Genomic DNA, 27,625 nt, shown 5'->3' with positions numbered 1-27,625 from the left:
GTCTGTAAGGAGTTGTACGTTCTCCCCTGGACCGCCTGGGTTTTCCCCCCAAGATCTTCGGTTTCCTCCCACACTCCAAAGGTATGTAGGTTAATTGGATTGGTGTATGTATGAAATTGTCCCTAGTGTGTGCAGGATAGTGTTAATGTGCGGGGTCGGTGCGGACTCGGTGGGCCAAATGACCTGTTTCCACGCTGTATCGCTAAACCAAACTAATCCCCATGGGATTGTGTGTGTTTTGACGTCGTGTCTCCTGTTTCATCACTGCAAGCCTCGGGAAATGTAACCATCCTGCTCCCTCATCCCCGAAATCGGAAGTCTCTGCGAGGATCACCAGGTCATAACTTCCATGAGCAGAATTAGGCCACTCGGCCCATCAAGTCTACTCCGCAATTCAATCGTTTCCCTTTCCCTCTCAACCCCATTTTCCTGCCTTCTCCCTTTAAACCCACATACTAATGAAGAAAACCATGACAGATCAAACACGTTACTTTTTAGAATTAAACAGAACATTACGAGAAATCATGCGAAACAAAATACTTGGAAATTTGAACGAGGTGAACTTATTTTTCAATATTAGAGTTCGCTGCCTAAAATGCAGCAAAAGCAGATTCATTAATTACATTTTCCAAAGGGGAATTGGTTAAACGCTTACATTTTAAACCATCTGGACTGACCGGTTGGGTGATTTAGACTTGTTTTACTGTTGACTAAAGCACAGCCCACACACACTGCTTATTTGGTGTCCAATTTTGGTGCAGAATTCTGAGAGAACCACAAAACCCCTTGACCAACAGGCAGCTGCAAGTATTACTTCAACAGAACAAAGGCCATTCACGCCTCGCGCCTGGGACAAGATCCGTGACCTCTTGAAGTTGGAGCATTTCCTGCTGCTGAAAGATTAGGTCATAAGGATCTTTGGTCATAAGTGGGAGCAGCAGAATCAGGCCACCCTCACCCATCAAGTCTACTCCTCCGAAGATAGACACAGCAAGCTGGAGTAACTCAGCGGGACAGGCAGCATCTCTGGAGAGAAGGAATGGGTGACGTTTCAGGTCGAGCCTTTCAATCATGGCAGATCTATATCTCTCTCCTAACCCCATTCTCCTGCCTTCTCCCCAAAGACCCAGGTTCGGTCCCGACTTTGGGGGTGCTGTCTGTGTGGAGTTTGCATGTTCTCCCTGTGACTGTGTGGGTTTCCCTCGGGTGCTCCGGTTTCCTCCCACTACTCCAAAGAGGTACAGGTTTGTAGGTTAATTGGCTTGGTATAAATGCAAATTGTCCCTGGTGTGTGTAGGATAGTGTTGGTGTGCGGGGATCGCTGGTCGGTGCGGACTCGGTGGGCCCGTTTACACGCGGTGATGTGAGCGTATCTATTTCCACCCGGGCAGTGTTCTCCACATTGTAACCATCCTCTGGATGAATAGGCTATCCCCAAGTCCCCACAAAACCCTCTCGCCCTCATATCCTAAAGCTCTATGTTTGAGATGATGGAAAGCCAGAATACACATCACAAGACCAGGCAAGATGCTCCCCACCATACACCCGGAGGTCAAGCTACTAAACTTCTGGAGGGGGTTACAGGGATGTGGAGGGACGAGACCAAGTCAAATAGAGATTTGGAAACAGGGAGGAAAATGCCTCTGGGTGTACGGTTGGGAACAAAGATCCTATAGCGGAGCAAGATAGACCACTCCTGCTAAATGCAATGGGCTGACGTGTAGTAGGCAACGGAACGGAACGTGGGCCTTTTTTTCATCCATTTCCGTAACCAGACCCGACCCGACTCGCAGTGTAATCAACGTTGCGGGGGAACAGTTTGTGTCAATAAATTAAAATTCTGAAAATGAGGGGAGGATTTTTACCAAATAACTTTTATTTTTACGAGGATGTTTCCGTAACCGGCTTCCGTCTCCGCACTAGTATCTTTGCTCCGCGACGGGATCTTTGGTGCGGAGACGGAAGCCGGTTACGGAAATGGGGCCGAAAATTACCCATGAATCTGCCCATGACCGTACTATGTCTTTTTTTATCGAGTGATCTATCTTGCTCGCTGTAGGATCTTTGGCTGGGAGCATCTTGCCTGGTCTTGTGATGTGTAATTTGGCTTTCTATCATCTCAAATGAAGGAGGAGGACGACAATGCTTATCTTGAGACCCGCCTCTGTTTGCAAGCATGGCCAGCTGGTTGCGGTGTGCTCCAAGCCTATTAGATTTTTTTTAGAGAGATGCAGCACAGAAACAGGCCCTTCGGCCCACTGAGTCCGTACCGACCAGCGATCCCCGCACACTAACACTATCCTACATACACTGGGGACAATTCCACATTTACACCAAGCCACTTAACCTACAACCCTATCCGTCTTTGGAGTGTGGGAGGAAACCGGAGATCTCGGAGAAAGCCCACGCAGGTCACGGGGAGAACGTACAGAAATGCACCCGTAGTCAGGATCGAACCGGGGTATCTGGCGCTGTAAGGCAGCAGCTCTACCGCCGCGCCACCCACAAAATGTGGCCTAGTTATCTCCTCCTGTCTCGTATAATTCTACGACAATACGTTCTGAAACAGACCACCACACTGGAGGGCTGCCTTTTATCCCTTCATTTCCCCCACAGTCTTTAACAGCACACAGCCCTGGTGCATTTAATGGATTGCAGATGGCAATTCAATAAAACACGCTATTTTTTGAAATAAAAACTATCCAGAGTGTAATAAAGATGAACGAGCGGACTGCAGCTGTTCATTTTGCAAATTCTGACACTGAAAAGGTTCTTCCCTTCCAGCAGTCTTTAACCTAATATGTAGTCAGGTGAGTAATTCCACATTACCAAACTTCACACTCTATAACAAAGGGAGCCATTTATCCCAAAGAGGCAGGCAACTACACAGGAGGCCTTTGGCCGTTTCACCCAGACAAGGAGATGCGTCAAGTTGTCAGGAAATATATTGAGTCACAGTCATCTAGAGGTCTATATGCAGAAAATACCAACTTATTAATGCCAAGAGAGGAACCGTTCAATCTTGAAAGTTTGTGTCGGAAGGAACTGCAGCTGCTGGTTTAAACCAAAGGTAGACACAAAAAGGTGGAGTAACTCAGCAGGACAGGCAGCGTCTCTGGAGAGACGGAATGGGTGACGTTTCGGGTCTAGTCTAAAGAAGGGTCTTGGTATAAAGGTAAAACTGGCCCTAGTGCGTGTCGCATTGTGTTAATGTGTGGGGATCGCAGGTTGGCATGGGCCGAAGGGCCTGTTCCCACGGTGTATCTCTAAACTGTGAGTGCAAGTGCGTGTGCGAGTGCGTGTGTATAATTTGGAAGTTTGTTTGTCTTAAACCACTCATAACCATTCTGAACGGCCGTTCCATAAGCGAGGATGTTGTCTTTGTTTGTGGACAAAGGACTTAGTCTATGGTGAAAAATAAATTCTGTACTCTGCGAGAGGAGATACAAGAAACTGCAGATGCTGGTTTAAAAAAAAAAGACATCAAGTGCTGGAGTAACGTTGCTGTCCTTGTTCAAGCTTAATGACATCCTTCCTCTCAAATGATAACATGCAGGATGAAGGGTTGCTGAAGCCACAAACTGCACCATTCCCTGATTACCCATATAGGCGGTATTCATGATTGCAACCTGATGGAACATCCCTCCATTAGAGTGAAGACCAGGAACCGCAGGTGCAGGTTTGCAAAAAAAGATAAAGTGCTGGAGTAACCGTGGGTCAAGCAGCATCTTTGTAGGTAGGTAGGTATGTCTGTCTCTCTGTCTGTCTGTGTGTGTGTGTATATATATATGTGTGTGTGTGTGTGTGTGTGTATATATATGTGTGTGTGTGTATATATGTGTGTGTGTATATATATATATATATGCGTGTGTGTGTGTGTGTTGTGTATATATATATATGCGTGTGTGTGTGTGTGTGTGTGTATATATATATGTGTTGTGTGTGTGTGTGTATATATATATATGTGTGTGTGTGTGTATATATATATGCGTGTGTGTGTATATATATGTATATATATATGTGTGTGTGTGTATATATATATGTGTGTGTGTGTGTATATATATATATATATGTGTATGTGTGTATATATATGTGTGTATGTGTGTATATGTATATGTGCGTGTGTGTGTGTGTATATATATATGTGTGTGTGCGTGTGTGTGTGTGTGTGTACAATATGTTGTTTATTACAGAATACTGTGTTTACATATCTGTTTAGATAGTTTAGGGATACAGCACGGAAACAGGCCCTTCGGCCCACTGAGTCTGCATCGACCAGCGATCCCCGCACATTGACACAATCCTACACACACTTGGGTCAATTATATATTTATATACCAAGCCAATTAACCTACAAACCTGTACGAATTGAGTGTGGGAATAAACTGAAGATCTCGGATAACAACCCACACGGTCACGGGGAGAACGTACAGACAGCACCCGTAGTCGGGATTGAACCTGAGACTCCGGCACTGTGTCGCCGTGCCAAGCCGGAGTGCTGTGCTGCTAGAAGTATTTCATTATTCCTTTTCGGGACATGCAACAATAAAACACTCTTGACTCCAGGTGGCAAAAAGCCCAAGTCCTTCTATCTAATCTTTGCTGCAGATGTGCGTAGATTTGCGTTTGTGTCGAACAAACAGATCATTTCAATTTTGAAGCCTTTCTTTGACTGTCAAATTTACACAATGTTCAGGCAACTGGAAAAAATCACAACACTTCGTATGGAGATTGTCGAAGGAGGATATTTAAAGAGGAGATTCTATTGGGATCAGACATGAATTAAATGGGTTTTGATGAGAAGAAAAAGAAATTTACCATAAATTAAAATAACTGACTGAAGATTTGAGTCATTGAAAAATCACATTTTCTGTCCATTCTATGGAACTGGCTACATTTGTGTTTTCCAATGAATGCCCAAAGTTGTGAATAATTATCGTGTTATATTATGACCCGTGTTCATTTTTACCCACTGCAAACACAAATTTATTGGCAATAAAAAAGTTTCTAATGCAAGTTACGAATTGACTGCAGATAGACACAAAATGCTGAAGCAACTCAGCGGGACAGGCAGCATTCATCACTAGCGAGAAGGAATGGGTGACTTTTCGGGTGGAGACCCTTCTTCAGACTGACTCTCGGGGGAGAGGGAGATAGGAGGGTTAAGGTGTGAAAACAAGAGAACAAAGGGGACAAAAATCGTTGTTAGCTGAGGGGAAGGTGACCGAGGTATCCAATTAGTCATATTGACTGAGTTTGGCTCATCGAGTTGAATTACCTTGTTTAAAATCTAGAACTCCACTAAGATACATCTAGAAATGGTGGCACTACTCTGGCTCAATTCATTCAGACTCCGTGAGCATTGAACTGAAAACTCAACCATTGATATATATGTGTGAAAAATGAGCAGAGGCATTGAATACTGTGTAATAGGATCCTTAAAACATCCAATCTGAAAGTAATCCAAAATGCTAAGTGTCCCCTTAGGACAAATGAAAAAGTACAGACTGAAGTCACCTTTAACGAAAGAAAACATTTTAAAAATGTGCATTTCCGTCGGGCCATTCACAACAGCAGGATATCCCAAATATTATATAGCCGGTGAAGTGTGGAAATGAAGAAACAGGGAACAGTAGATTCTGGTTTACAAAAAGACACAAAGTGCTGGAGTAACTCAGGGAGCAGAACAGTGGAGCAGCTGGTAAACCCGATCTATCGTTCCCTCTCAAGTCCGAGTTCCGTGTTGAATTTTATACCCAAGGCTCTCATTGGAAAGATACATCTGGGCTGGATACCAATGGAGGTGGATAGCTGCTGTCCAGCTGGGCTGGAAATCTGTCCTCACTGACAGACGAGAAGCAGAAGCAACATTCAAATCAACAACACCACAGATGCACATCTGACGAGGCATCACTTTCAGCGTGACGTATTGGGCCACGGCAAGACATTACAAAATATAATGAAGGCATTCAACAAAAAATCTCACATTGAAGGTGGTAACAGCTGGCACTTCTCTCTGCCCTTGCAATGCCTCTTCAAAAAACTCTCAGGGGCCTGTCCCACTTGGGTGTCATTTGCGAGTCACGCAGATGGCGCGCAAAGGTTTTGGACATCCCAAAATCCTGGGGCGCCGTGCGCGACCGCGCGTCATTGCCCACGTCACCACCCGCACCCGACCAGAAAACCTAATTTGAGGAAGGACATTCTTGCTATTGAGGGAGTGCAGCGTAGGTTTACAAGGTTAATTCCCGGGATGGCGGGACTGTCATATGCTGAGAGAATGGAGCAGCTGGGCTTGTACACTCTAGAGTTTAGATGGATGAGAGGGGATCTTATTGAAACATATAAGATTATTAAGGGTTTGGGCACGCTAGAGGCAGGAAACAAGTTACCGATATTGGGGGGGGGGGGGGGGGGGGGGGGGGGGGGGGGGGGGGGGGGGGGGGAGGCCAGAACCAGGGGCCACAGTTTAAGAATAAGGAGTAAGTCATTTAGAACGGAGACGAGGAAGCACTTTTTCTCACAGAGAGTGGTGAGGTAGTGGAATTCTCTGCCTCAGAGGGCGGTGGAGGCAGGTTCTCTGGATGCTTTCAAGAGAGAGCTAGATAGGCTTCTTAAAAATAGCGGAGTCAGGGGATATGGGGAGAAGGCAGGAACGGGGTACTGATTGGGGTTGATCAGCCATGATCACATTGAATGGCGGTGCTGGGTCGAAGGGCCAAATGGCCTCCTCCTGCACCTATTGTCTATTGTGCTCCAGAATTAGAACCGCTTTTTGAAAACCATCTCAATTATTATTTTTGTCCGCCTTATTTTGCAATTAATGAAAGGCAGTGAAAGCATCTGCAACAGATTGAATATGGACAGGATAAATAATTTCCCTCAGCCCGTGCCTTATAACTCCTCACTTGCTTGGCTGCCTCCAAGGTGTTTTCACTGAAGCAGGCATTAATTGCAATGTTGCTCACCTGTCTGGTTGGTTAATGAAGCAGTGCATTACCCACAGCAGATAAATATTGCAAGATGGTCCCTTCGACAATAAATTATCTAATTTCACGAGAAGCCTTGCACTTCTATTAGCACTTTTCCTATCCTCAGGCCATCCGAAAATGCTTCCCAGCAGAATAAACGTATTTTGCGGTAGTTACAGTTTTAGTTGAGAGATACATATAACCATATAACAATTACAGCACGGAAACAGGCCATCTCGACCCTTCTAGACCATGCCGAACACTTATTTTCCCCTAGTTCCATCTACCTGCACTCAGACCATAATCCTCCATTCCTTTCCCGTCCACATACCTATCCAATTTATTTTAAAATTATAAAATCGAACCTGCCTCCACCACTTCCACTGGAAGCTCATTCCACACAGCTACCACTCTCTGGGTAAAGAAGTTCCCCCTCATGTTACCCCTAAACATCTGTCCCTTAATTCTCAAGTCATGTCCTCTTGTTTGAATCTTCCTTACTCTCAATGGGAAAAGCTTATCCACGTCAACTCTGTCTAGCCCTCTCATCATTTTAAAGACCTCTATCAAGTCCCACCTTAACCTTCTACGCTCCAAAGAATAAAGATCCAACTCTGCAACTTAGTTGCTGAAACCCAGGCAACATTCTAGTAAATCTCCTCTGTACTCTCTCTATTTTGTTGACATCCTTCCTATAATTAGGCGACCAAAATTGTACACCATACTCCAGAATTGGCCTCACCAATGCCTTGTACAATTTTAACATTACATCCCAACTTCTATACTCAATGCTCTGATTTATAAAGGCCAGCATACCAAAAGCTTTCTTTACCACCCTATCTACATGAGATTCCACCTTCAGATACAGTGTGGAAACAGTCCCTTTGGCCCACCGAGTCCACGTTGTATCCTATATACGAGGGACAATCTACTGAGGTCAATTAATCTATAAACCCGCACGTTTTTGGGATGTGGGAGGAAACCGGAGCACCCGGAGGAATGCCACGCGGTCACAGAGAGAACGCACAAACTCCGTACAGACAGCACCCATAGTCAGGATCGAACCCAGGTCTCTGGCGCTGTAAGGCAGCAACTCCATACAATACATGATTACAATCGAGCCATCCACAGGGTACAAACACATGATAGAGGGAATAACTTTTAAGGCAAGGTAAAGTCCAGTAAAGTCCAATTATAGTCTGCGGGGTCTCCAATGACATCGATGGAGCTCGGGACCACGGTCTCTTCAATGCAAATCCTTTTTATCAATAATCTATGCGTATCATTTTATTTGAAAGTCTGACAAAATAATACTTCCCGAAAAGTAAGTCAAGCATCACCAATAAGATACAATATATTCTCTGTTTAAGAGGGAACTGCAGATGCTGGAGAATCGAAGGTTACACAAAAAAGCTGGAGAAACTCAGCGGGTGCAGCAGCATCTATGGAGCGAAGGAAGAAGGACCTTGCCTTAAAAGCGAAGGAACAATATATTCTCTGCTGTCTAGAAGGAACCTCTGGACACCATTAGTTTTATCGTTTAGTTTAGTTTAGAGATACAGCGCGGAAACAGGCCCTTCGGCCCACCGAGTCCGTACTGACCAGCGATCCCCACACACTGATACTATCCTACACAGTACACATACTGGGGTCAATTTAGAATTTTTACCATAGCCAATTAACCTACAAACCTACATGTAGTACGAGTGTGGGAGGAAACCAGAGATCCCGGGTAAAACCCACGCAGGTCACGGGGAGAACGTACAAACTTCCTATTCACAACAACACAATCATTTCTGTTCCTTTCATTGGGAGTCATTTCTTCTTCATTGGATTTTTTGCTGCAGAAAACACATAAAGGTTTGGCAAGAATTCACCAAAATGCTCTTGTCAGTGGGAACATTGCTCAAGGCCTGCTCATTAGAATGTGTCCATCGCAACAATTGTGTTTCTCGACTGCCTGGCCAGATTTTGATGCACTAACTAGGCTCAAAAATACATTATAGAATTTGCTTTCACACTGTTGGCAATGGGGCTATCAAGCCTCGCCAACAAATAGATTGGACAACCTTTTCAAGGGAAGTCAGTGTAATAGTGTCCAAACAACAGTTTCGAAAGCGGGATAACATGGAACATAGAAACATAGACAATAGGTGCAGGAGTAGGCCATTTGGCCATTCGAGCCTAATCGGCCCGCCATTCAATATGATCATGGCTGATCGTCCAACTCAATATCCTGTACCTGCCTTCTCTCCATACCCCCTGATCCCTTTAGCCCCAAGGGCCACATCTAACTCCCTCTTAAATATAGGCAATGAACTGGCCTCAACTACCTTCTTTGGCAGAGAATTCCAGAGATTCACCACTCTCTGTGTGAAAAAAGTTTTTCTCATCTCGGTCCTAAAAGACTTCCCCCTTATCCTTAAACTGTGACCCCTTGTTCTGTGAACCAGTGTGAAGAGACACGAAATGTTGGAGTAACATGGAGAAGATGTTTCCACTAGTGGGATAGTCGAGGACCAGAGGCCATAGCATCAGAATAAAAAGACATATCTTTAGAAAGGAGAAGGAGGGATTTCGTTACTCAGAGGGTGGTGAATCTGTGGAATTCATTTCCACAGGCGGCTGTGGAGGCCAAGTCAATGGATATTTTTAAGGCGGAGATTGACAGATTCTTGTCTAGTAAGGCTGTCAAGGGTTATGGTGAGAAGGCAGGAGAATAAGATTGAGAGGGAAAGATAGACCAGCTATGATTGAATGGGGTAGTAGACTTGATGGGTCGAATGGCCTAATTCTGCTCCTGGAACCTATGCTCAACGGGTCAGGCAGTATCTCTGGAGAAAAGGAATAGGGACCATGTTGGGTTGGAACCCTTCTCCAGATCTGTGTGACACTGAAACTAGAGAATGAGGAACCTAGTTCTTCAGACACTAGAACTAGTGTGAATGGATGGTTGATGGCTGGTGTGAATTTGTCGAGCTGAAGGTCTTGTTTTCAATCAGTCATTTAATTGAACATCATAGAGAAACAAAGAACTGCAGATACACAAAAGTGCTGGAGAAACTCAGTGGGTGCAGCAGCATCTATGGAGCGAAGGAAATAGGCACCGTTTCGGACCAAAACCCTTCAGGAAGGAAATAGGTAACGTTTCGGGCCGAAACCCTTCAGGGTTTCGGCCCGTAACGTTGCCTATTTCCTTCGCTCCAGAGATGCTGCTGCACCCGCTGAGTTTCTCCAGCATTTTTGTGTACCTTTGATTTTCCAGCATCTGCAGTTCCTTCTGAAACAAAGAACTGCAGATGCATGCCAAAGATAGACACAAAGTGCTGGAATAGACACAAAGTGCAGCGGTAGAGTTGCTGCCTTACAGCGCCAGAGACCCGGGTTTGATCCTGACTACGGGTGCTGTCTGTACGGAATTTGCACATTCACCCTGTGACCTGCGTGGGTTTTCTCCGGGTGCTCCAGTTTCCTCCCACACTCCAAAGACGTACAGGGTTTGTAGGTTAACTGGCATCGGAAACAAAAGATAAATTGTCCCTAATGTGTGTAGGAGAGGGCTAGAGAACGGTGTGAATGCTGGGGGGATTTGATAGAGGTCTTTAAAATGATGAGAGGGATAGACAGAGTTGACGTGGATAAGCTTTTCCCCATTGAGAGTAGGGAAGATTCAAACAAGAGGACATGACTTGAGAATTAAGGGACAGAAGTTTAGGGGTAACATGAGGGGGAACTTCTTTACTCAGAGAGTGGTAGCTGTGTGGAATGAGCTTCCAGTGGAAGTGGTGGAGGCAGGTTCGATTTTATCATTTAAAAATAAATTGGATAGGTATATGGACGGGAAAGGAATGGAGGGTTATGGTCTGAGTGCAGGTAGATGGGACATGGGGAGAATAAGTGTTCGGCACGGACTAGAAGGGCCGAGATGGCCTGTTTCCGTGCTGTAATTATTATATGGTTATAACGCGGACACAATGGGCCAAAGAGTGTTTGTTTCCACGTTGTGTCTCTCTGTAAAAAATTCATGTATATTTTATTTCCAGGAGGTTTGGTCACATTTAATAAATCAACTGGGTGGCCTGTCTCTCACACCAGCTCCTTAACATTTCAACCTTCAGGGTGCAACTGTTCAAGTGCATTATTCACACATCATCTCCACTAAAAATAATCTCATCCCTGCAGCCAAACTCTTCCAAAGTTCCCTGGCGTCACAGGGAGGAGGGACAAGGCTCAAACCAGCAATAAAGTTTGCAATTGCTGTAATGTCTCTTTGTCCGCAGTTTGACGACATGTCATCTTGAATTGCCTTGTCTGTGGCAAACAGATACAAAGAAAAATGAGAAAATATTGTTGAGGGCTAACATTCATAATAATAACTCGTATAACTCTGACGAGACCCATAGAAACATAGAAAATATGTGCAGGAGGTGGCCATTCGGCCCTTCGAGCCAGCACCGCCATTCATTGTGATCATGGCTGATCGTCCCCTATCAATAACCCGTGCCTGCCTTCTCCCCATATCCCTCGACTCCACTAGCCCCTAGAGCTCTATCTAACTCTCTCTTAAATCCACCCAGTGATTTGGCCTCCACTGCCCTCTGTGGCAGGGAATTCCACACATTCACAACTCTCTGGGTGAAAAAGTTTTTTCTCACCTCAGTCTTAAATGACCTCCCCTTTATTCTAAGACTGTGGGCCCTGGTTCTGGACTCGCCCAACATTGGGAACATTTTTCCTGCATCTAGCTTGTCCAGTCCTTTTATAATTTTATATGTTTGCCATAGAGCCATACAGCCTCACAACTCTGACAACAACTTCTGCATTCTCATCCCACCTATTCTAACCTGGCACCGGTAAAGTTTACACAAAAATGCTGGAGAAACTCAGCGGGTGCAGCAGCATCTATGGAGCGAAGGAAATAGGCAACGTTTTGGGCCGAAACCTTTCTTCAGACTGATGGGGGGTGGGGGGGGGAGAAGGAAGGAAAAAGGGAGGAGGAGGAGCCCGAGGGCGGGGGGGATGGGAGGAGACAGCTTGAGGGTTAAGGAAGGGGAGGAGACAGCAAGGGCTAGCAAAACTGGGAGAATTCAACGTTCATGCCATCCGGACGCAAGCAACCCAGGCGGAATAGGAGGCGCTGTTCCTCCAATTTCCAGTGTTGCTCACTCTGGCAATGGAGGAGACCCAGGACAGAGAGGTCGGATTGGGAATGGGAGGGGGAGTTGAAGTGCTGAGCCACCGGGAGTTCAGGTAGGTTATTGCGGACTGAGCGGAGGTGTTCGGCGAAACAATCGCCCAACCTCCGCTTAGTCTCCCCGATGTAAATCAGCTGAGGTGGGGGAAATAGCGGAGGATTATTTGTTGTATTTTCCGGCTGGTGGGGTGAAAGGTGAGGACCAGGGGGACTCTGCCCTTGTTGCGAGTGCGGGGATGGGGAGAGAGAGAAATGTTGCACGGTATGGATGAGACCCTGGTGCGAGCCTCACCTATGGTGGCGGAGGGGAATCCCCGTTCCCTGAAGAACGAGGACATTGCCGATACCCTGGTGTGGAACGTCTCATCCTGGGAGCAGATGTGGCGTAGGCGGAGGAACTGGGAGCAGGGGGATGGAGTCTTTACATGGGGCAGAGTGGGAAGACGTGTAGTCCAGATAGCCATGTGAGTCAGTGGGTTTGTAGTGTATGTCGGTCAGAAGTCTGTCCCCTGCGATGGAGATGGTGAGGTCAAGGAATGGTAGGGAAGTGTCGGAAATGGTCCAGGTGTATTGGAGTGCCGGATGGAAGTTGGTGGTGAAGTGGATGAAGTCAGTCAGTTGTGTGTGGGTGCAGGAGGTGGCCCCAAAGCAGTCGACAATGTAACGGAGGTAGAGGTCGGGGATGGGGCCCTGGTACGTATTGAACAAGGATTGTTCAACGTACCCAACAAACAGTCTCCCCCCCCATCAGTCTGAAGAAGGGTTTCGGCCCGAAACGTCGCCTATTTCCTTCGCTCCATAGATGCTGCTGCACCCGCTGAGTTTCTCCAGCATTTTTGTGTACCTTCGATCTTCCAGCATCTGCAGTTCCTTCTTGAACACCGGTAAAGTTTAGTTTAGTTTAGAGATACAGAGAGGAAAGAGGCCCTTCGGCCCATCGAGTCTGCACAGACCAGTGATCCCCGCACACCAATACTATCCCTTTTACACACTAGGGACAATTTACATTTATGACAAGCCAATTAACTCACACACCTGTACATCTTTGGAGTGTGGGAGGAAACCCGAAGATCCCGGAGAAAACCCACGCCGTTCATGGGGAGAATGTACAAACTCCGTACAGACAAGCACCCAGAGACAGGATCGAACCCGGGTCTCTGGCGCTGTAAAGGCAGCAACTCTGCCGCTGTGCCACCGTGTGGTCCTATTCCGGCTGAGATCAAAAAGTCCGGACAGAAACCACGAATCAGTCCTTCCAGGATTCCCCCCAAGCTCGATGCTCTGTCATCCTCTGCATTAGGGCTTCAGGGGAGGATGTCGACTTGGCTCAGGGCAGTCATCGATTCATGTCTGTGTTGCTTTGATATCTGCGTGCAGAAGCAAAGCACTTCCTCGCGGCGCCTTTCGAGACAAGACAAGGCAGAGAGCCTCCATGTAATGGACTGACCACAGAGGGACAACAAGGTTCCACACACCCACCACAACTTTGCCACCTAACCACCTCCCTGCAAGAGAATGGTCGATGAACCAGATCGATACGATATGCAGGAAGGAACTGTAGGTGCTGGTTTACACCAAAGATAGACAAAAAATGCTGGAGTAACTCAGCGGGACAGGCAGCATCTCTGGAGAGAAGGAATGGGTGATGTTTCGGGTCGAGAGCCTTCTTCAGACACAGAGTCAGGGGAGAGGGAGACACTAGAGATATGGAAGGGTAAGGTGTGAAAACGCAGATTAAAGGGGACGTTGATCAAGGAAATGTAATATGGTACATTGTTAGTTGAGGGGAAGGTGGCAATGAGGCATACAATCAGTAATATTTAATCAGGAAGACAGTGGAACTAGTGTTTAAGAAGGAACTGCAGACGCTGGAAAATCGAAGGTAGACAAAAGTGCTGGAGAAACTCAACGGGTGCAGCAGCATCTATGGAGCGAAGGAAATAGGCAACGTTTCAGGTCGAAACCAGTCGGTCTGAAGAAGGGTTTCAGCCCGAAACGTTGCCTATTTCCTTCGCTCCATAGATGCTGTTGCACCCGCTGAGTTTCTCCAGCACTTTTGTCTCCCTTAGACAGTGGAACTAGTCAGGAGAACGAGGATGGGGAAGGGATGGAGAGAGAGAGAAAGCAAGGGTCATCTCAACCCAAAACGTCGCCCATTCCTTCCCTGCCTGCCTGCCTGCCCTGCTGAGTTACTCCAGCATTTTGCACCTATCTTCAGATCGATGGAAATCAGGTGTAGAATCACCCCCTGGGTTTGGAACAGGTTACACAGTGCACCAAATAATAGAGAAGAGTAGGTTGCTGCTGTGGGCTACAATATTGTTTTGTCTCCACGCTGCTCTGCCCCGAAGGCATCAATGTGATCCTGAAATACAGAAAATTGTTCTTTCTTTGTTTGTCGTTCCCAGCGGCCCAGAAATGCGTGAACTAACTGCCGTCACCTGCCAGCGGGACATCTAAATTTAAACAGCATCAATATCTCTGCTCAGCACAGCATTGTGCAGCTCAGACTGCCAGGAAAGCAGCAGCTCGGCTACATGCAGAGGGACCACTTCTACGTCCCAGCTGGACCATAGATTACAGGAGTTGAAATAACAACATACGGCCCACTTGGGCGCAGAGGATTTGTGGGACGCAGCCCAGAGTCAGACCATCACACAAATCAACCTCCCTCCCACCCTCCCATCCACACCTCACGCTGCCTCAGCAAGGCCAGCAGCGTAATCAAGGACCAGTCTCACCCCCCCGGTCACTCTCTCTTCTCCCCGCTCCCATCAGGCAAGAAGTCCAGAAGCGTCTGTGGAATTCTCTGCCTCAGAGGGGCAGTGGATGCTTTCAAGAGAGAGCTAGATAGGTCTCTTAAAGATAGCGGAGTCAGGGGATATGGGGAGAAGGCAGGAACGGGGTACTAATTGGGGATGATCAGCCATGATCACATTGAATGGCGGTGCTGGCTCGAAGGGCCGAATGGCCTACTCCTGCACCTATTGTCTATTGTGTGAAAACGCACACCTCCAGATTCACTGTACACCAAGGACAGCCTGGTTGCAATCATGTATATCTTTGACTGGATAAGCACGCAACAAAAGAGATTTCCATTGTACCTCGGGTCACGACCAGTGACAATAAACTAAACAAAAACAACAATTTGACAGCTAACTCGCGGCCCATATCATCACTCCTTTATTTGTCCCTCTTGTGCTGGAAGAGCAGGGAATGAACACTGGACGGGGCAACATCAAGTGACCTGCCTTGCCCAGGATGCTGTCCAGCTCCTCAAGCATAGTTGGAGCTGCATTCAGCTCCAGCTCAATAAATAGTAGTCCACATTGGTAGTCCACGGTGGCGCAGCGGTAGAGTTGCTGCCTTCCACCACTTGCAGCGCCAGAGACACGGGTTCGATCCTGACTACGGGCGCTGTCTGTACGGAGTTTGTTCGTTCTCCCTGTGACAGCGTGGGCTTTCTCCGCGATCTTCGGTTTCCTCCCACACTCCAAAGACGTACAGGTTTGTAGGTTAATTGGCTTGGATTTGTATTTGGCTTGGGGTACTGATTTTGGATGATTAGCCATGATCATATAGAATGGCAGTGAAGGCTCGAAGGGCCGAATGGCCTAATCCTGCACCTATTTTCTATGTTTCTATGTATGCTTAGTATAAGTGTTAATTATCCCCAGTGTGTTTAGGATAGTGTTAATGTGTGGGGATCACTGGTCGGACTCAAAAAGGAGTGTCGTTGCATCAGTTTTGGAGAGTGGACCTACCTCATTAATGTGAAATTAAAGAGTTTAGTTTAGAGATACAGCGTGGAAACAAATTCTTCAGCCCACTGAGTCCACGTCGACTAACAATCACTATTCTGTCCCTACGCACCAGGGACAATTTACAGAAGCCAATTAACCTACAAACCTGCACATCTTTGGGATGTGGGCGGCAACTGGAATACCCGGAGAAAACCCACACGATCACAGGGAGAATGTGCAAACTCCTCACAGACAGCACCGTAGTCAGGGTCAAAGTCAGGCTCTGGCACTGCAAGGCAGCAACTCTACCTCTGCGCCACCGTGCCAACCCTAATCTCAGAATTTTTTGAAATATGGACAATCGTATTACCCCATAATCGATTTCAGAACAAATAGCTGAAAAAGGGGTCCCAACCTGAAAGGCTGCCTGTCAATTTCCTCCACAGATGCTGCCTGACCTGCTGAGTTCCTCCAGCCCCGTGTGTCTTCTCCAGCTCTTAAACCTGACGGAATCAAGGGATATGGGGAGAAAGCTGGAATGGGGTACAGAATTTAGAAATATAGAAAATAGGTGCAGGAGTAGGCCATTCGGCCCTTCGAGCCTGCACCGCCATTCGATATGATCATGGCTGATCATCCAACTCGGTATCCTGTACCTGCCTTCTCTCCATACCCCCTGATCTCTTTAGCCACAAGGGCCACATCTAACTCCCTCTTAAATATAGCCATTGAACTGGCCTCAACTACCCTCTGTGGCGGAGAATTCCAGAGATTCACCACTCTCTGTGTGAAAAATGTTTTCCTCATCTCAGTCCTAAAAGATTTCCCCCTTATCCTTAAACTGTAACCCTTGTTCTGGACTTCCCCAACATCGGGAACAATCTTCCTGCATCTAGCCTGTCCAACCCCTTAAGAGTTTTGAAAGTTTCTATAAGATCCCCCCTCGTATCTTCTAAATTCTAGCGAGTACAAACCGAGTCTATCCAGTCTGTTGAAGGAATTTGGATGATCAGCCATGATTATATTGAATGGCGGTGCTGGCTCGAAGGACTGAATGGTCCACTACTGCACAAATTTCTTATTTTTCTATGTTTCGCTTCAGATTCCAGCATCTGCAAGTTCTTGTGTCTGCGGATATCTATCCGCCTTTGCTTAAATGGTGAATTCTTCAGCTCCCTTAATTGCAAAAACTGAGGTGACCGTGTCGCTCCATTCCGTAGTCATTGCGATAGCTCACACAATGCAAACCCTTTGTAGATTTGAAGCATTGTTCACTTATGAGGGGACAGAAACACAGAGCGTGGAACTAACTCCAGGCTCCCATCAAACAGGCAGCGTCAGTGCTATCCGTGTGTGGCAGAGGCATCACAGTTCATAGACTCCCACCGCCATTAATTGATACTGCAACTGGGGTCTGACTGGTCTCCGAGCATGGAAAGATTTCAGCCAAGTGATTCGGAAAGTCGGCCCCCGCAGTAGTTATTTGCTTCGACTGAAATAAAGATTCCCTCCGAGAAAACTTAATTGGTCTTGCTCTCGACTCCAGAGTGGAGTGAGTAGTGACCAAAGATCCCTCTCGCTATAAGATTTTTGATACTGACTAGGGCTGGCATCACTCAAGCAGTGGAAAGAGAAGGGAAAAAAAATCACCTTGGGTAGCTAAAATACACAGCAAATCTTCTGTATCTCTGAAATAGTTGAAGCAGGAATTGGTGGAGAACAAGGCAGTCAACTGAGTTTGTTGCATGTCAGAAACAGCTTTCCAAGTCCCTTTGACATGACATTATTTTTGACCTGTATCCCTGGGAGAGGAAGGAATGGATCAAGCTTGTGTGCCGCAAAATCATAAGAGCGAATGTAACTTTTCCACCTTAATGCTGTGCTGGCCATGGGATGAATGCACAGTGTTATAGTCAGAGCAATTATAAAAGAAACGGATCCTAAACCATTGGAAATTAACCATCCTTAATTGGACCCATCATTTCACGTCTGTAAAGAAATGACAAGATGAGTTATATTCTACAATATCAGAAACATTTTGATGTACTTTGTGTGAAGATACTGCCTTGTAACTGTTACCAGGCAGATACAATGAAAGCCAAGTGACTGCAAGGATCTTCTTAAGATTCTTAGCATCTTACCGCAAGAAACTGAAATCAAGATTGCATCAATTAATCTTGCTCAAGGCACGTGCATCCCGCAACAGAAGGGGATATAAGACACAGGATTATTTCATGGCATTTGATGATTTTTCCAGTGAAAATTCTTTTAAATATTTTTGCGTTTCATTTCGTTTATTGTCACCCGTATCGAAGTACTTGTGAAGTGAAATGCTTTTTTTGTTGCAGGCTATCCAGTCAGTGGAAAAACTATGCATGATTACAATCAATCTGTCCACAGTGTACATATACAAGATAAAGGGAATGACGTTTAGTTATTGATAACTAAATTTAGTAAATAACTAACCAATAATGAATAATAACTAATAATTAATAACTAATTTAGTTAATAACGTTTGGTGCAAGATAAACTCCAGTAAAGTCCGATTAAAGATAGTCCAATAGTTTCCAATGAGTTAGGTCAGACCGCTCTCTAGTTGGCGATAGGGTGGTTCAGTTGCCTGATAACAACTGGGAAGAAACTGTGGGGTGGAAGATTGCAACCTTCACGTGGTCCGCCCAGTTTCGACTAATGCAATCAACTCGACGTGCACAAACGGAAGATAAAATAGAACAAGTTGTCCAACAACTTTAGGCTGTGCACGCCACACAAAAGAAGAAGGAGGAGGAAGAAACTGTCCCTGAATCTGGAGGAATGAATTTTGAACGTTTCTGTATCTCTTGCCCGAGGGGATTAAGGAGGAACACAGGTGAACAAAAGGAGGAAGACTGACTGAACTTTATTGCCTTGATGTATATGTTAAGTTCTATCATTCTTTTAATTGTGGTGTGTTCTTTTAATTGTATGGTTGCATGGTAACTCAAATATTACTGTACCGTAATTGGAGCATGCGACAATAAATATGAATGTGAATCTGAATCCGAGTTCTAAGTTTAAGGGACCTCAACTGAGTTAATAAATATTCATTTATAAAGTGTCTTCTGCATTCTCAGAAGGTTACAAAGCTGATGAATTACTTATTGTAGAGCTGTTAATCCTGGTATTTGGAATACATTATTATCCCACAAACAATAATGAGTCAAAATGACTAATTAATTCAATTTTGCAAATGTTGGTTGAGAAGGTGAACTTAATGTTTCTCATCCAAGAGTCTCGTGGGGATTTCTTTGAAATTTCCACCTACACATGCTTCAAGGTCACGTTTGAAAGAATTCCAACACTTGCCCTATGATGCAATGAACAAACTGCTTGGAGAATGTGATCAGTTTCCAGAGTGTGGTAAAGATCCAAGATCGTCGAGGCCAATTAAGGAGAAAAACTCTCAAAAACCACTGCCAAAGAGTGGAATAAAGCATAGCCATGAAATAGGGATAAGATACAATAGCTTGTACGTTTGGACATCCAGGCTTAAGAACAGCTTCTTAATCAATAATGTTTTATTATTAATGTTTTATTATTAATGTTTAATGTTTTATGTGTCATTCCTAACTGTCACTATGTCATGTTGTCACTTGCGGGCGGAGCACCAAGGCAAATTCCTTGTATGTGAATACTTGGACAATAAACTTACTCATTCATTCTCCACTGCCACCCAACTCATCCCTTTCACAACCCATTGCCAGAGATTCTGCCAACCGCTCTTAGTCTTAGCTCCACCTTATTTCGTTATTCCAATGTTATAGAGTCATAGAAGGAACAGGCCCTTCGGCCCAACTTGCCCACACCGGCCAACATGTCCCATCTACATTAGTCCAACCTACCTGTATTTGGCCCATAACCCTCTAAATCTGTCCTATCCATGCACCTGTCCAAATGCTTATTAAACATTGCGATTGTCCCTGCCTCTGCTACCCCCTCTGGCAGCTCATTCCATACATCCACCACCCTTTATGTGAAAACTTTACCCCTCAGTTTCTTATTAAATCTTTTCCCCCTCACCTTAAACCTATGTCCTCTGGTTTGCGATTCCCCAACTCTGGGCCAGAGACTCTGTGCATCTACTCAATCTATTCCTCTCATGGTTTTATACACCTCTGTAAGATCAGCCTTCATCCTCCTGCGTTCCAAGGAGTATATATTTTTTGCTCCACATATGGCGGGACTGTCATATGCTGGAGTTTAGAAGGATGAGAGGATATCTTATTAAAACATGTAAGATTGTTAAGCGTTCTAGAGGCAGGAAACATGTTCCCAATGTTGGGGGAGTACAGAATCAGGGGCCACAGTTTAAAAATAAGGAGTAAGCCATATAGAACGGAGACGAGGAAACACTTTTTCCACCCAGAGAGTTGTGAGTCTATGGAATTCTCTGCCTCAGAGGGCAGCGGAGGCTGGTTCTATGGATACTTTCAAGAGAGAGCTAGAGAGGGCTCTTAAAGATAGCGGAGTCAGGGGTAATGGGGAGAAGGCAGGAGTGGGGGAATGCTTGGGGATGATCAGCCATGATCACATTGAATGGCGGTGCTGGCTTGAAGGGCGGAATGGCCTACACTATTGTGTAAAAAAAAAAAAAAAATCTCACACCATTCCACTGTTTAGCACCCCCCGGTGTATTTTTATCATCACAGCAACACTGTTGATGTTGCGAGATTCACGTGAACTGGCAATCCCATGGCATCCTAGTGTACATGGACAATAAACTACTCTGATCTGGTCGTGAATACAGTTAATAAACATCGTAGCGCAAGAGATTTGGAAGTCAAGGGTCCCCCACATATTCCACTCCCATTATAAGATCTCAGAACAATCTCAATTAAATTAAATTAAAGTCAATGATATTTCGACATGTGTTTACCCAAAATCGCTACAATTATGGTACAAATTAATGGCACACACTCATTAAGCAAATCACTTTTCAAATTGCATGAATTTATACATGATGCAGACTGCTCAGCTTGCCACAGTAGTTAATGAAGAACTGTACTAGAAAACAGTACCAGTTCTCAATCTCACGTGATTTCCTTCGCTCCATAGATGCTGCTGCACCCGCTGAGTTTCTCCAGCATTTGTGTGTACCTCCATCTCACTTGCCCTTAGTAACATCACATAGAAATTAGGTGCAGGAGTAGGCCATTCGGCCCTTCGAGCCTGCACCACCATTCAATATGATCATGGCTGATCATCCAACTCAGTATCCTGTACCTGCCTTCTCTCCATACCCCCTGATCCCTTTAGCCACAAGGGCCACATCTAACTCCCTCTTAAATATAGCCAATGAACTGGCCTCAACTACCTTCTGCGGCAGAGAATTCCAGAGATTCACCACTCTCTGTGTGAAAAAAGTTTTCCTCATCTCGGTCCTAAAAGATTTCCCCCTTATCCTTAAACTATGACCCCTTGTTCTGGAGTGGTGCAATATTCAATTCAATGTTTCATTTACTCCACTGTTTCTGAGTTTAGTTTATTGTCACATGTACTGAGGTACAGTGAAAAGCTTCTGTTGCATGCTAACCAGTCAGTGGAAAGACAATACATGATTATGTTTAATGCAAGGTAAAGTCAAAAATAGTACAAAGGTCTCCAATGAGGTAGACAGTAGCTCAGGATTACTACCAGAGGTGGGAGATTGCAACCTTCACGTGGTCCGTCCTGTTTCGACTAATGCAATCAACTCGACGTGCACAACTGAAGATCAAATAGAACAAGTTGTCTTACAACTTTAGGCTGTGCACGCCATACGCAAGAAGAAGAAGAATGATCGCTCCCCAGTTGTTGGTAGGATGGTTCAGATGCCCGATAACAGCTGGGAAGAAACTGTCTCTGTATATAGAGGTGAGCGTTTTCACACTTCTGTACCTCTCGGCTGTTGGGACAGGGGAGAAGAGGGAGCGGCCAGGGTGCGATTCGGCCTTGATTATGCAGGTGGCCTTGCTGAGGCGTAAATTGAGTAAAGGGAGGCTGGTTGGTTGGTCGGTGTGATGGTCTGGGCTGCATCCACAATTGTCTGCAATTTCCCGTGGTGGTCTTGGATGAAGCTGTTCCCAAACCATGCTGTGATCCACCCCCCGATACATTTTTATTAGAGGCATCTGCATATCATAGTCCAAACCAATACAGACTTTGTTTAACAGTTACATATTAAATATCCAGGTTTCCAGGGAACCAGTTACTAAAGTAGCTGAGATCCTCCTTTATCTGTTACATATTAACATTGCCTCTAATTATTTATTTATATTTATAGATAGGAAAAATAAAGAAAGAAAGAAATTAGAAAAATAGGATAAACTATCAATAATACAACTTAGGCGATAGGTCAGTAGGTCACGGAACACAACTATTCATCTAGTCCTGGGTTCAGGTTTAAGTCCGGCCTCCGTGCCCCTCCAATCTACCCCTCCAAATAATCTATAAATGGAGACCATATTCTAGAAAATAATTCTGGTTTGCCAATTAAGACAAATCGAATTTTTTCCAAATGTAAGGTCTCCGACATCTCCATAATCCACATCTTTATTGTGGGTACACAAAAATGCTGGAGAAACTCAGCGGGTGCAGCAGCATCTATGGAGCGAAGGAAATGGGCAACGTTTCGGGGATTCTTGATTGTGTGGGGGTTGTTGGGTTTTTTCCAAAACCCCCGATACATCCCGATGAAATGTTTTCATTAGTTCAGTGGATAATGCTGGACAAGAATGACTTGTGGTAATAATGGTAAAAACATCTCGGTACCAGCTCACCAGCCTGCGACTGAAAAGGGATTTGGGAAGCATGAATGGGTTTTTTTTTCCGCTGTAACGAGAGGCAGCTCCAGCGCAGCGAAAAGCAAAACAAGCTGCTCAAATTTCCAGAAAACCAAATCAATGCAACCGACGGCTCTAATGAACCGTGATGGAAAGGTAGAGGAGATGAGCTGAAGAAACAAACATTGCAACGGGAGTAGGTCACTCGGGTAAACCCTCTCCAGCATCTGCAGTCCTTTGTTGCTCAGCTCCAAGTTCTGTTCCGCCATCCATTAAGATCGGTTTGCATTGATTTCACATTCTCTAATTCCTTCCCTTGTGTATACAGCTAAGCTGACCCACTGCCTGAACAGATTTAAGGGGGAGGGGGAGGGGGAGGGGGGGGGGGGGGGGGGGAAGACTCCCCAGCTTTTCACATCTCTTTGTAGAGATCATAGTCATAGAGTGATACAGTGTGGAAACAGACCCTTCAGCCCAACATGTCCCAGCTACACTAGTCCCACCTGCCTGTGCTTGGCCATAACCCTTCAAACCCGTCCTATCCATGTACCTGTCCAACTGCTTCTTAAACGTTGGGATCGTCCCAGCCTCAACTACCTCCTATGGCAGCTCGTTCCATACGCCCACCACCCTTTGTGTGAATAGAGTTACCCCTCAGATTCATAGAAACATAGAGAATAGGTGCAGGAGTAGGCCATTCGGCCCTTCGAGCCTGCACTGCCATTCAATATGATCATGGCTGATCATCCAAAATCAGTACCCCCCTGTTCCGGTTTTTCCCCCCCAAAATCTCTTGATTTCGTTAGCCCCAAGAGCTAAATCTAATCTTGAAAACATCCAGTGAATTCTGTGGCAGAGAATTCCACAACAAGAATTACAAGCCTAGAAAGGTACGGCTTAGCATGCCAGGAAATTTGATGCTTCTCATAAGATTTAAGGACAAAACAAACTTTTCCTTTTCAAAGTCTGACTTGATCTTCAGTTTCCAACATTTATTTACGGAATTTCCTTTGGTTCTAGAGTTCTAAGTTTGTTACACCTTCCTTATCTGATTCACTTGCATTGGAACCAGTTGGTTCTTTAACCCTTGATGTGCTGATCAAAGGACATGGATCTCTTTTAAATGTTGACTCTCGCTTTAAAGCTGTGCCCTCTAGTCTTTGACACTTCCACCCGGGGAATGCCAGGCTCATGATATTATGAAAAATGTGCAAAGGAGAGAAATTAATGTTTCCTTTCTTGTGACTTACTCGAGAAATATTACAAGTCCATTTTTATCCCAAAAACACTTTGAACCTCTGCACACAATTATCGAACATTCAGAGGGGATTTGGTCCCTCTGGTAATCACCACGATTTGCCAGCAACCGCCAGAGCCATGTGACCACAAAGAGACCAGTTTTTGATGAATCCACAAAGCTCTGACTACATTTCTTTCAAAACAATTTCCCCATTAAAAATGCAATAATCAGACACAAATTATTTTTGACATCTGCACAGAACTGCAGAGACTCCCCCCCCCCCCCCCCAATTCATAATTGCCCTTACAATTTTACTTCATCGCAGAAATATCACTTTGAGTCAGAGAGTCACGCACCATGGAAACAGGCCCTTCAGCCCAACTTGTACATTGTCCCATCTGCACTAGTCTCACCTCCTCCCCCCCCCCCCCCCCCCCCCCCCCCCTCCCCCCCCCCCTCCCCCCCCCCTCCCCCCCCCCCCCCCCCACCCCCCCCCCCACCCCCCCCCCCTCCCCCCCCCCCTCCCCCCCCCCTCCCCCCCCCTCCCCCCTCCCCCTCCCTCCCCCTCCCTCCTCCTCCCCCCCTCCCCTCCCCTCCCCTTTAACCCATGTCCTCTGGCTGTTGATTCCTCGACTCTGGGCAGAAGACTCTGTGTATCTAACCGATCTATTCCCCACAACTGTTCTGTGACTATACATTGACCAGCCTGTAGGATGTGGCAAAACAAAGAGGTTGTTCAAAAGGATAACAAAAGATTCAGGCACACTCCCAAGTAATATCCACAACAAACCCGCACTTGCCTTCAAAATCACCAACAACATTTGACAGGGAAATAAATGCAAAAGGAGAAACAAAGACAGCACAACTAAAACCTTGAACCAGAGTCAGCTTTGGAGGAGCTGTCTGAGAGGGGGGGGGGGGGGGGGGGGGGGGGATAGAAAGGGAGAGGACAGTGGAAAGCAGATTGTGTGGGAAGATAACTCTTGAGGGATGTAGAGGTCAGAGAAGATGACAGACACAGGGAGGAGTAGAGAGGCACAACTAGTCAGTAGAAGGCAGGAGAATGGGGTTGGAAGAATTTCATTGTTCGATCTGGGACATAGGACAATAAAACACACCTGACTCTCTCTTGACTCTTGAGAGGGAAAGATAGATCAGCCATGATTGAATGACGGTGTAGATTTGATGGGCCGAATGGCCTAATTCTGCTCCTATCACTTATGAAACATAGAAAATAGGTGCAGGAGTGGGCCATTCAGCCCATCGAGCCAGCACCAGCATTCAATATGATCATGGCTGATCATCCAAAATCAGTACCGGTCCCCCCCCCCCCCACCCCCACCCAAAATCCATTGATTTCGTTAGCCCCAAGAGCTAAATCTAATCTTGAAAACATCCAGTGAATTCTGTGGCAGAGAATTCCACAACAAGAATTTCAAAACTAGACACCAAATCGCTTATTAATCGTTAAATAGTTCGTCTACATTTAAGCAATAGGTCAAAATATTCAAACCCGAGTAATTCAGATATTAAAATGCATTGCAGTTGTATTATTTTACGTTCACCTATTGCCATCAGCAGCTTGGAGTAAACTATCGTTGATTGGCATTCTGGAGATTAATGGTATCAGTGTTGGGCACGTCCTGAACCTGGTGGATTTGAGTTAAACCCATTAAATACTTGTTCTCCAGTTCACAGATCTCCAAGGTAAACGAACGTGTGTTCATTCTTGCAACCTGTAAGCATGTCCGAGTTACATTCTGTCTAGAGAATGTCTCTCACATGACTGTGTTCCAACACCCGCTGTGCGGTTACGGTATCAAGAGCGGCTCGAATCGTTTAACACGAGACACTGTCACGGCTGCACAGCAATGTAAAATAAAACGCCGACCCTGTATAAAATGTACATACAATAATGAAACAAAATCTGTATGGAGGGAGAGAGGGAGAGAGGGAGAGAGGGAGAGAGGGAGAGAGAGGGAGAGAGAGGGAGAGAGGGAGAGAGAAAAAGAGTTTCGACCGCCTTTTTGCACAAGAAACGCGCACATTCTGCAATTGTGAAAGTGCTAAACCTCGAGCCTTAGGTTCGGACGCATTCATATATTCCCCTAGTAATGAAAGGAGGCCGCTAGCTGGCGGCAGCTGTGAGATGAGAACTGGAGTAGCGTGGACACAGTCGCGTGGAAATGTCACAATTTACTGGTCTTTCCACGCCCCAGGAACACCGGCAACTGGCACTTATTTGTACAAGAGTACAGCCACACAAACCACAAGCCACAACATATTGCTCTTTTTAAAATCAAAACACACACACAGACAGTCTTGTTTAGATAATGGGAAATGATAGGTAGACAAAAGTGCTGGAGAAAACTCAGCGGGTGCAGCAGCGTCTATGGAGCGAAGGAAATAGGCAACGTTTCTGGACGAGACCCTTAAGGAAATAGGCAACGTTTCGGGCCGAAACCCTTAAGGAAATAGACAACGTTTCTGGACGAGACCCTTAAGGAAATAGACAACGTTTCGGGCCGAAACCCTAGGGTTTCGGCCCGAAACGTTGCCTATTTCCTCCGCTCCATAGATGCTGCTGCACCGGCTGAGTTTCTCCAGCACTTTTGTCTACCTTCGATTTTCCAGCATCTTGCAGTTCCTTCTTAAACACAATGGAGAATAACAGTCACGGGCTAACCGAGAGATGGGATTGAGCGGAGAGGACATAACACCACCCGGGGTCTGAAATGTCCCTGGAAATAACCGGGTTCTTGCCCGTGGGACAATAAGCCGATACCCACCGCGGTTGTTCCTCTCCCCCCACTCACCCCACCCCCACCCCCCCCCCCCCCCCACAAAAAAAACTGGGGCAAATCAACTTGGTACTAAATTAGAAAGTGGGGTGGGGGAATGAAGGAAAACCACCCCACCACCACACACACACACATATATATATATATATATATATATATACACACACATACAACTTACCAGCTGCAGAGTGCAGAGAATGATCAGAGTGCACCGCCCGTTGCACCGCCCCATGGTCTGAGCCCGGTCCAGTTTCAGCGGCGATGAACCAACTGGGTATTCAGTGGAAAGTACCGAGGCTCTCCTCTCCTCTCCTCTTCTTCACTCACGCCCAGCGCTCCCGCCTCTGGCCAGCATACTCCAGCGAGCCGTTCACACGTTCTCCACACACACACACACACACTCCAGGCAAAACCTCGCTCAGTCCTCGTCTGCCGCCCACCGCCGGGGTGAACGGGTCATCACCGCCACAAGCAGCGCCGCACCTTCCCCGTGGAGAGATAGGAGACTCACTCACTCTCTGCTGCCCATCTCGCTCTGTCTGTCTCCTTTCTATTTTCTTTTCTTCCTTCCTTCCCCCCTCTCTCTCTCTCTCTCTCTCCTATCGTATCTTATCTTCCCTCTCCCCTCTCTCCCTTCCCTCTCTCTCCTCCTCAATCTCTCCCTTCCCTCTCTCTGCCCTCTTTCTCTCTCCCTTCACTCTCCCCTCCTCAATCTCTCCCCTCTTTCTCTCCACCCTCTCTCTCTTCCCTCTTTCTCTCCCCTCTCTCTCTCTCCCCTCTCTCTCTCCCTTTACTCTCCCCCCTCTTTCTCTCCTCCCTCTTTCTCTCCCTTCACTCTCTCACTCCCCTCTCTCCCTTTACTCTCTCCCCTCCTCC

The 27,625-nt window shown here is 46.0% G+C and overlaps 1 protein-coding gene across 1 annotated transcript in view; it reads right to left on the bottom strand.

The window, feature by feature from the left end:
* LOC129709873 (sodium/potassium-transporting ATPase subunit beta-1-interacting protein 1) overlaps positions 1-27,333 on the bottom strand; it is a 320,616-nt gene extending 293,283 nt beyond the window's left edge. Inside the window, exon 1 of the mRNA XM_055656507.1 lies at positions 26,928-27,333. Within this exon, the coding sequence (XP_055512482.1) occupies positions 26,928-26,981 (54 nt within the window). The 5' untranslated portion in view covers positions 26,982-27,333. The remainder of the gene's footprint in view (positions 1-26,927) is intronic.
* Between the last annotated feature and the right edge of the window lie 292 nt (positions 27,334-27,625).

The sequence above is a fragment of the Leucoraja erinacea genome, chromosome 26 (assembly GCF_028641065.1).
Source record: "Leucoraja erinacea ecotype New England chromosome 26, Leri_hhj_1, whole genome shotgun sequence".
Classification (NCBI taxonomy): domain Eukaryota; kingdom Metazoa; phylum Chordata; class Chondrichthyes; order Rajiformes; family Rajidae; genus Leucoraja; species Leucoraja erinaceus.
The sequence above is the reverse complement of the archived record's forward strand: the minus strand, read 5'-3'. Positions and strand labels throughout refer to the sequence as shown.